The sequence below is a fragment of the Camarhynchus parvulus genome, chromosome 25 (genome assembly GCF_901933205.1).
Source record: "Camarhynchus parvulus chromosome 25, STF_HiC, whole genome shotgun sequence".
NCBI lineage: Eukaryota > Metazoa > Chordata > Aves > Passeriformes > Thraupidae > Camarhynchus > Camarhynchus parvulus.
The window spans coordinates 1,805,085-1,815,843 of NC_044595.1; the positions used below are offsets into that span (position 1 = coordinate 1,805,085).

The 10,759-nt window shown below is 63.8% G+C and overlaps 1 protein-coding gene across 1 annotated transcript; it reads left to right on the top strand.

The window, feature by feature from the left end:
• Positions 1-32: 32 nt before the first annotated feature.
• ARHGAP30 (Rho GTPase activating protein 30) lies at positions 33-7,947 on the top strand (the record flags this gene model as incomplete). Its single annotated transcript, XM_030965154.1, has 11 exons — positions 33-237; positions 1,357-1,459; positions 2,966-3,110; positions 3,187-3,269; positions 3,351-3,458; positions 4,013-4,140; positions 5,152-5,287; positions 6,004-6,104; positions 6,197-6,287; positions 6,822-7,147; positions 7,799-7,947. Coding segments are annotated over exons 1-11 (1,479 nt in total), but the record flags the coding sequence as incomplete, so codon positions are not given.
• Between the last annotated feature and the right edge of the window lie 2,812 nt (positions 7,948-10,759).

The window sequence follows — 10,759 nt, forward strand, 5'->3', positions numbered from 1 at the left end:
CCGCGGGGAGCAGGAAGCGCCTCGAGCGCGGCCTCTGCCTTCCTGCCACCCCCGGGACCCCCCTGGCGTGGCCCCCGCGTCCCCGGCCGCGTCCCCCGCGCTGTCCCCGGCCGCGTCCCTGTGTCCCCATGTCCCTGGCGCTCAAGGCCCGGCAGCGGGCGAGGCGCAAGGGCGGCTCCCGGGAGCGGCTCTTCGGCTGCGACCTGCAGGAGCATCTCCAGCGCTCGGGGCAGGACGGTGAGTGCCACCACCCTGCCCACCCTGCTGAGCCCCCCGCGGGCCACCAGGGCCACCAGGGACACCGAGGGAAGTGGGGAAGGGGCCCCGGAGGGGACGCGAAGGGGACTCGAAGGGGACTTGCGCCACCCGTTGCGTCACCGGGGCTCCAGGAAGCGTCGCGGCCGCCGAGGCTCGGCCGGGATTTGGGGGGGTTGGAGCTCGCTGGGGCTCCAATCTCAGGGGGGTTGGCCCTGAGGGGTGGGGGGGTCTGTGCCTTGGGGTTGGTGGCTCCATCCTTTGGGATTTGGTGGCTCCATCCCTTTGGATTTGGTGGCTCCATCCTTTGGATTTGGTGGCTCCATCCCTGTGGGATTTGGTGGCTCCATCCCTTTGGATTTGGTGGCTCCATTGTTTGGGATTTGGTGGCCCCATCCCCATGGATTTGGTGGCTCCATCCTTTGGGATTTGGTGACTCTGTCCCTGTGGAGATGGTAGTTTCATCCTTTGGAATGTGGTGGCCTCATCCCTGTGGGGTTGGTGGCTCCATGCTTTGGGATTTGGTGGCCCCATCCCTTGGGAACCAGTGGCTCTGTGGGATCAGGGATCAGTGGGATCCCATGGGATCCAGGCTCACCGGGACCCTGCAGGGCCGGGCTCAGTGAGATCCTATGGGATCAGGGATCAGTGGGATCCCGTGGGATTGGGCTCACTGGGACCCTGTTGGGATCAGTGGGATCCCATGGGATGGGGCTCAGTCAGACCCTGTGGGATCAGGGATCAGTGGGATCCCTCAGGCTCACCGACCCTGTGGGGTCACTTGGGACGGTAGTGGGATCCCATGGGATCAGGATCACTGGGATCCTGTGGGATCAGGGATCAGTGGGATCCTGACCGTGGGGATCAGGGACATGGACCAGCCGGGCCGTGGGATGGGGCCACCCCGGGATGGGGACCCTGGGGTATCACTGGGACCCGTGGGGGATCCCTTGGGACGGTACAGTGGGATCCCATGGGAAGGATCACTGGGATCCAGTGGGATCCCGTGGGATGGGGCTCACCGGGATCCTCGGGATCAGTATCACTGGGATCCCGTGGGATGGGGCTCACCGGACCGCGGGGCCGGGCCGTGTCCCGCAGTGCCGCAGGTGCTCCGGAGCTGCACGGAGTTCGTGGAGCAGCACGGGGTGGTCGATGGCATCTACCGCCTGTCTGGGGTGTCCTCCAACACACAGCGGCTGCGGTCAGCGGGACAGGGGACGGGAACGGGATTGGGGACGGGATTGGGATTGGGGACGGGGATGGGATAGGATCAGTGGGAAGGGATGGGATCAGGATGGGATTGGGATAGGATGGGATTGGGGACAGGATGGGATGGGTTGGGATGGGATCAGTGGGATGGGATGGGATGGGACGGGATTGGGGCTGGGACCAGGGACGGGATGGGATGGGATGGGATGGATCAGGACTAGGGCAGGAATAGGGACAGGAACAGGGATGGGAAGGGATCGGGATCAGGATGGAAAAAGGATTGGGGTGGGAATGGGGAGGGATTGAGATGGGACTGGGATTGGGTGGGAACAGGGCGGGATCAGGACTGGGATGGGAACGGGGCTGGGAATGGGGATCGGGATGAGGGTGGAGTGGGGAGCGGGGTGGGATGGGATGGGATGGGATGGGATGGGATCAACGACATCGGATGGGATCAATGGGATGTGGGTGGAGTCTGGAGGATGCCGGGACTGAGAGGGAGGGAGGGAGGGGACAGGAATGGGACGGGAAAAGGTGGAAGCAGGGACGGGGGGGATGGGCCCGTCCCCCCCCCCCGGCCCTTTCCCTTCCCCCATCCCGCTCCGGCCCCTCTTCCCCCGCTCCTTTCCTTCCCTTTTTCCCTCTTTATTGCCTTTGGGGTTTTCCCTGCCCATTCTCTTTCACTTTCCCCGGGGAAGTTTTTCCCTCCTGTGCTTCTCTCCCTGCGGGCTTTTCTCCCCTGTTCCTGGGGCAACCCAGAATTGCCCGGACCTCGATCCCATATTCCCATATCCCCAATCCCAAACCCCAAATCCCAAATCTCAAATCTCAAATCCCCAATCCCAAATCCCAAACCCCAGTCAAGAGTTCGAGGTGCAGCACAGTCTGGATGCCAAGGCCGTATCCCCATTCAATCCCGTATCCCAAATCCCAGATCCCAAATCCCAATCCCAGGCAGGAGTTCGAGGCACAGCCCGGACCCCAATCCCATATTCCCAATCCCAGATCCCAAACCCCAAACCCCAAATCCAATCCTAGGCAGGAGTTCGAGGCGCAGCGCAGCCCGGACCCCAATCCCCATCCCCAATCCCATATCCCAATTCTCAGATCCCAAACCCCAAATCCCCACCCCAGACAGGAGTTTGAAGCCCAGCTCAGCCCAGACCCCAATCCCCATTCCCAATCCCATATCCCAATTCCCAGATCCCAAACCCCAAACCTCAAACCCCAAACCCCAAATCCCGATCCCAGGCAGGAGTTTGAAGCCCAGCGCAGCCTGGACCCCAATCCCCAATCCCATATCCCATTTCCCAGATCCCAAACCCCAAACTCCAAATCCCAACCTGAAACCCCAATCCCAAACCCCAAATCCCAAACCCCAATTCCCAGACCCCAAACCCCCATCCCAAACCCCAAACCCCAATTCCCAGACCCCAATCCCAAAGCCCAAACCCCAATTCCCAGATCCCAAACCCCAAACCCCAAAACCCCACCGCAGGCAGGAGTTTGAAGCGCAGCGCAGCCCGGACCTGGCGCGGGACGTTTACCTGCAGGACGTTCACTGCGTCAGCTCCCTGTGCAAGGCCTACTGCCGCGAGCTGCCCAACCCCCTGCTCACCTACCAGCTCTACGACAAGTTCGCCGTGAGTCGCTGTCCCTGCATGTCCCCAGGGTGTCCCCAGGGCGGCGGGTGGCCCCGTCACCGCGCTGTCCCCACAGGACGCCGTGGCCATCCAGATGGAGGAGGCGCGGCTGGTGAAGATCAAGGAGGTGCTGAAGGAGCTGCCGGCGCCTCACTACAGGTGAAGGGCGGTGGGGACATCCCCTGCAGTGTCCCCGGGCGGTGTCCCCTGCGGTGGCACTGAGCGGCGGCGCTGTCGCAGGACGCTGGAGTTCCTGATGCGGCACCTGCTGCGCATGGCGGCGCACAGCGGGCGCACCAACATGCACGCCAGGAACCTGGCCATCGTCTGGGCGCCCAACCTGCTGCGGTGAGGGACACCCGGCACCTGGCACTGTCACCTGTCACCTGTCACTGTCAGTCTGGTCACTGCCAGCCCTGTAACTGTCAGCCCTGTCACCCTCAGCCCTGTCACTGTCACCTGTCACTGTCACCTGTCACTGTCATCTGTCGCTGTCAGTCCACTCACCTGTCCCCTGTCATGGCCAGCCCTGTCATTGTTACCCCTGCCAGCCCTGTCACCCTCAGCCCTGTCACACTCAGCCCTTCACTGTCACCTGTCACTGTCACCATCAGTCCTGTCACACTCAGCCCTTCACTGTCACCTGTCACTGTCACCCTCAGCCCTGTCACTGTCACCTGTCACTGTCACCATCAGTCCCAGCACTGCCAGCCCTGTCACCGTCAGTTCTGTCACCCTCATCCCCGTCACACTCAGCCTTGTCACCCTCAGCTCTGTCACTGCCAGCCCTGTCACTGTCACCCCTGTCACCCTCAGCCCCATCACCCTCCATCCCACATGTCCCCCGCTGTCCCCTCACCCTGTGGTGACCTTGGTGACCCTGGTGACCCCGCTGTCCCCAGCTCGAGGGACATCGAGGCCTCGGGGTTCAACGGCACGGCGGCGTTCATGGAGGTGCGCGTGCAGTCCATCGTGGTGGAGTTCATCCTCACGCACGTGGAGCAGCTCTTCGGGGACGCGCCGCTCCCAGGCAGGGACAGCGCAGGGACACTGTGGGGACACTGTGGGGACACTGTGGGGACATTGGTGGGACAGCGGGGGGACACTGGGGGAACATCAGGGGGACACCAGGGCGGACACTGTGGGGACATCGGGGGGACACCGCAGGGACACCATGGGGACATTGGGGGGACACCATGGGGACATTGGGGGGACGCTGTGGAGACAGAAGAGGGACACTGCGGGGATATCGGGGGGACATCAGGGGGACACCACAGGGACACTGTGGGGACATCGGGGGGACACCACAGGGACACCATGGGGACATTGGGGGGACACCGGGGGGACACCTTTTTGGGGTCTCCAGGTGGGGAATCCCCCCTGACCTTGGCTGGGGGTCCCAAGGGGACATTGGGGGTCCCAAGGGACATTGACTCCCCATTTTTGGGGGTCTCCAAGGTGGAGATGAAGTGACACTGTCACATTTTGCGTCCCTGAGGGGACATTGTCACATCTTTTGGGGTCCCAGGTGGGGACTGTCCCCATCGCCCTGCTCCCAGGGGGCTCTGGGCACTGAGGCCCCGGGGACATTGTCACATTTTGGGGTCCCAGGTTGGCCTCTCTGAGGTGACCCTGTCACATTTTGTGTCCCTGAGGACCCTGTCATTTTGCAGGTTGGGGTCCCGAGGCCCTGTCCCTTTTGGGTGAGGGACCCTGTCCCCTTTTGGGGTCCCAGGTGGGGACTGTCCCCATGTCACTCCCTGATCCCAGATTGGGGCTCTCTGAGGTGACCCTGTCCCCTTTTGGGTCCCCGAGGTGACACTGTCCCGTTTTGGGGTCCCAGGTGGGGACAGTCCCCATCGCTCGCTGCTCCTGCCCGGGGGGGCTCTGGGGGACACTGAGGGTCCCCGGGGTGACATTGTCACATTTTGGGGTCCCAGGTTGGGGTCCCCGAGGTGACCCTGTCCTCTTTTGGGTCCCCGAGGTGACCCTGTCACATTTTGTGTCCCCGAGGTGACCCTGTCCCGTTTTGGGGTCCCAGGTGGGGACAGTCCCCGTCGCTCGCTGCTCCTGCCCGGGGGTGTCGCCCCCCTGCACGTCCCGGCCGTGCTGAGCCAGGGCGACGGCCCCCCCCAGATGCGGCCCTACCACACCATCATCGAGCTCAGCGAGCACAGGTACGGCCACCTGCGGCCACCTGGGCACAGGTGACACCCCCAACCCACCCCGGGGACCCTCAGGGACCCCCAAACCACGGGCCTGGCTCAGGTGGTCCCAACTCACTGTGACCCAGGTGGCCCCAGGTGTGCCAGGGTGTGCTCAGGTGTCCCCAGGTGTGCCCAGGTACCCTCAGGTGTATCACAGGTGTCCCCAGGTGTGCCCAGGTGTGCTCAGGTGTCCCCAGGTGTGCCCAGGTACCCTCAGGTGTATCCCAGGTGCTTCCAGGTGTCCCCAGGTGTATCCCAGGTGCCTCCAGGTGTCCCCAGGTGTGTCCAAGTGTATCCCATGTGCCTGGAGGTGTATCCAGGTGTGTTTCAGATGTGTCCAGGTGCCCCCAGATATGTTCAGGTGCCTCCAGGTGCCCCCAGGTGTATCCCAGGTGCCCCTAGGTGTGCCCAGGTGTGCCCAGGTGCCCTCAGGTGTATCCCAGGTGCCCCCAGGTGTATCCCCAGGTGCCCCCAGGTGTATCCCAGGTGTCCCCAGGTGTGCCCACATGTGCCCAGGTGCCCCCAGGTGTATCCCAGGTGCCCCCAGGTGTATCCCCAGGTGTCCCCAGGTGTATCCCAGGTGTCCCCAGGTGTGCCCACATGTGCCCAGGTGCCCCCAGGTGTATCCCAGGTGTCCCCAGGTGTATCCCAGGTGTCCCCAGGTGTATCCCCAGGTGTCCCCACAGGAGCAAGGGCTCCCTCAAGGCCAAGAAGTGGAGATCCATCTTCAACCTGGGCCGCTCCGGGCACGAGGCCAAGCGGAAATCGGGGAAGGCTGAGGAGAAAGGTGGGAATTCGGGGGGATCTGAGGGGGCAGAGGGGGTGTCCCCAAATCCCCCCCAAAATCCCCCAAATCCCCTTCTCCCTCCCCATTCCCAGAGAAGTGTGGGAAGGTCACTCTGCGGCCGGCCAAGAGCATGGACTCGCTCAGCTCCGGCCCCTCCGGACCGGCCGGTAAGAGGGACCCTCTGTCCCCTGGGGAATGTCCCTCTGTCCCCTGGGGTTTGTCCCTCTGCCCCCTTGGGTTTGTCCCTCTGTCCCCTTGGGGTTGTCCCTCTGTCCCCTCAAGGAATTGTGCCTTTGTCCCTGGGATTGTCTCTCTGTCCTCAAGGGATTGTCCCTCTGTCCCCTGGGGAATGTCCCTCTCTCCTCTCAGGAATTGTCCCTCTGTCCCCTGGGGATTGTCCCTCTGTCCCCATAGGATTGTCCCTCTAATCCCTCAGGAATTGTCCCTCTGTCCCTATGGGATTGTCCCTTCATCCCCTCAGGAATTATCCCTATGTCCCCTGGGGATTGTCCCTCTGACCCCTCAGATCCCCACACACCCGCGATCCCCCCATAACCCGGGGCTCCCCACACCCCGGGAGCCCCGGCCCCGCTCCGGACGCGCCCCCGGGAGCCCCGGGAGCCCCGGCCCCCGGCCCGACGCCCCTCCGCAGGCCCGAGGCCGGCTGCGGCTGCTGCCGAAGCTGTCGGTGAAGCTGCGGCCGCAGCGGCAGCACAGCTCGGATGAGACCCCCGCGGCCCCGGAGCCGCCCCCGGAGCTGGACGAGAGCCTGGAGGAGGCGCTGGAAGCGGCGGCCGAGAGCAGCACCAAGTCGGAGCCCACCACCCCCAAAGCCCCCCGGGCGGGGCCGGGCGTCGGCGGCCGCTCCCGCGCCGAGAAATGCGCGGGGCTGCACATCTCGGGCCCCTTCTCGGTCACCGTCCCCTTCCACATCACCTCCAACCTGTCCCGCCTCACCCGCGGGCTCCCGTGCCCCGCGCTGGAACGGGAACAGAGCCCCGGCAGCCCCCCCGAGCCCGCCCGGGACCCCCGGCCCCGCTCCGGTGAGACCCCGCGGTGGGACACCCGGGGGGACACCGGCATCAGGGGGACATCGGGATAGAGGGGACACCGGGACTGGGGGGACATTGGGATCAGGGGGACATCGGGATCAGGGGGACATCGGGACTGGGGGGACATTGGGATCAGGGGACATCGGGATTGGGGGACATTGGGATCAGGGGGACATTGGGACTGGGGGACATCGGGATAGAGGGGACACCGGGATCAGGGGGACATCGGGATTGGGGGGACATCGGGATTGGGGGGACACCGGGATTGGGGGGACATTGGGACTGGGGGGACACCGGGACTGGGGGACATTGAGCCTGGGGGGACACCAGGATTGGGGGAACATTGGGATAAAGGGGACACCGGGACTGGGGGGACATTGGGATTGGGGGGACATTGGGATCAGGGGGACATCAGCATTGGGGGGACATCGGCATAGAGGGGACACCGGGATTGGGGGGATATCAGGATTGGGGGACACCGGGATCGGGGGGACATTGGGATAGAGGGGACACTGGGATTGGGGGACAGCGGGATCGGGGGACACCGGGATCAGGGGACACCGGGATCGGGGGAACAGCGGGATCGGGATTACCCAGGGATCGGGGGGTGCCGGTACCGAGCGCTCCCGGTTCTCCCCGCAGAAGATGCGGAGCAGACCCGGCTCTCCCTGGAGCTCCGCGACTCCTTCGCCTTCCTGGACGGCCCCGAGACGTGGCTGGAGGGCGGCGGGGACACGGAGGCGGCGGCGTGGAGCCCCGGGATCGAGGATGAGACCTTCAGGATCGAGGATGGGACCCCGGGATCGAGGATGGGACCCTCGGGATCGAGGATGGGACCCCCGGGATCGAGGATGGGACCCCCGGGATCGGGGACGGGTTCCCGGCCATGGAGGAGGGGATGGAGAGCGGGTTCATGAACGTGAGCGCCGGCGGCGTTCCCGGGATTTGGGGACGGGGTGGGACCGGGGGAGGCGGGAGGAGTGGGTGGGGTGAGATCAATGGGATTGGGGTGGGATCAATGGGATGGGATCAATGGGGTCAGTGGGATTGATGGGATGGGATGGGATTGATGGGATGGGATTGATGGGATCAATGGGATCAGTGGGATCAATGGGATGGGATGGGATCAATGGGATCAGTGAGATGGGATTGGGATGGGATTGGGATGGGATTGGGGTGGGATTGATGGGATAGCATCAATGGGATCAATGGGATGGGATGGGATTGATGGGATCAATGGGATCAATGGGATCAGTGGGATCAATGAGGGATTGGGGTGGGATCAATGGGATGTGATCAGTAGGATCAATGGGATCGATGGGATCAATGGGATGGGATCAACAGGATCAATGGGATGGGATGGGATCGATGGGATGGAATCAATAGGATCGATGGGATCGATGGGATGGAATCAATAGGATCAATGGGATCAGTGTGATCAACGGGATCAATGGGATCAGTGGGATCAATGGGATCAATGGAATCAATGGGATCAAAAAGATCAATGGGATGGGATCGATGGGATGGGATCAATAGGATTAGTGGGATCAATGGGATCAACGTGATCAACGTGATCAACGGGATCAATGGGATCAACAGGATCAATGGGATGGGATGGGATCAATGGGATGGGATCAATAGGATCAGTGGGATCAATGGGATCAATGGAATCAATGGGATCAACAGGATCAATGGGATGGGATCGATGGGATGGGATCAATAGGATCAGTGGGATCAGTGGGATCAATGGGATCAACGGGATGGACAGGGGGACACAGTGAACCCACCCGCGTTTCCCGGCCGTGCCTGGGGGTCCCATCCGTGTCCCACCCCGCAGCCAGGTGAGCAGTGGGCGGAGCAGCCGGACGCTTACCTGTCCATCGAGGAGTGCACGGAGCAGGACATGTTCTTCCTGGCCCCCGACTCCGACCCCGACGAAATCTTCCTGAGCGCCAACGACGAGCTCAGCCCGCTGGGGACCCCCAAGGGACCCCAGGGTGAGGGGACAGCCCTGGGGACCCCGGAGAGCCCAGAGACCCTGGAGAACCCAGAGATCCCAGAAATCCTGGAGATCCCAGAGACCCCAGCTATCCTGGAGATCCCAGGGATGTCAGAGATGTCAGAGACCCCAAAAATCCCAAAAGTCCTGGAAACCCTGGAGAACCGAGAGATCCTGGAGATCCCAGAGATCCTGGAGATCCCAGAGACCCCAGAAATTTCAGAAATCCCAGAGACCCCAAGTATCCTGGAGATCCCAGAGATCCCAAAAATCCTGGAGATCCCAGAGATCCCAGAGATCATGGAGATCCCAGAGATCATGGAGATGCCAGAGATCATGGAGATGCCAGAGATCCCAGAGACCCCCGAAATCCCAGAGACTCTGGCCCAAACACCCCCAGAAAAGGATGGTCCAGGAGTGGGGGACCCCCCCTGGCACCCCCATGGGGAGGGGGCTGCAGAGGGAGACCCCAGCCCCAGGACGGGGCTGTGGGGTGAGGGGGGAGGGCTCGGGGGTCCCGCTGGGAATGGGGGGGCGGATGGAGCTGGATCCCGGCCCCTCATCCCGGGGGAGGGGGATCCCCGGGATTTAGGGGGGTCCCCTCCAGCCCCGGCCCCGGCAGAGCCCCCCCAGGAGCCCCCCGAGCCCCCAGCCCCGGGGTCTGTTCCAGACGGGGCCGGTGTCACCCCTGGGACCACCCCGAGCTCCCCCTCTCCCCCTGCTCCAGCCCCCAAAAACCTGGGCACCCCCAGGCCCTCGGAGCTGATCCAGGATGGGCCCCCAAAACTGATCCGGGATGAGCCCCCCAAAATCCTGGAGCTCCCTGGACCCCCGGAGGCCCCAGAATCCCTGGAGCTGATTTGGGATGAGCCCCCCAAATCCCTGAAGCTGATCCAGGATGAGCCCCCCAGAATCTCAGAGCCCCCCAGATCCCTGGAGCCCATCTGGGGTGAGCCCCCCAAATCCTGGGACACCCCCAAATCCCTGGAGCCGATCTGGGGTGAGCCCCCCAAATCCTGGGACACCCCCAAATCCTTGGAGCCGATCTGGGGTGAGCCCCCCAAATCCTGGGACACCCCCAAATCCCTGGAGCCGATCTGGGGTGAACCCCCCAGACCCCTGAATGTGACCCAGGGTGGTGCCCCCCAATCCCGAGACCCCCCTGGACCCCCAAATCTGATCTGGGACGGGCGCCCCAAATCCCTGGAGCCGATCCTGGCCGAGCCCCCCGGATCCTGGGACACCCCGGGAGCCCCAGATCCGACCCGGGGCGGGCGCCCCAAATCCCTGGGGCCTCTCCCGGACCCCCCGCGCAGCTCCCGCCGCCCCCTCCCCATTTTGGGGGCGCGGGTGATGCTGGCCCGGGCCGTGCCCGTGGTGCCCCCCAAACCCCAATTTGCCCGTGCCCTCCCGGGACCCCCCAAATCCCGCTGGGAACCCCAAAATTTCCCCCGGGGACCCCCCCAGATACCCCTGGGACCCCCCCAATTCCCTCCGGGACCCCCCCAAATCCCCCTGGAACTCCCTGGCAGCCCTGGGGGGGGGAAAGGGCTGAGGGTGGGCAGGGCCCCCCCAGAGCAGAGTGCAAATAAATAATGATAAAG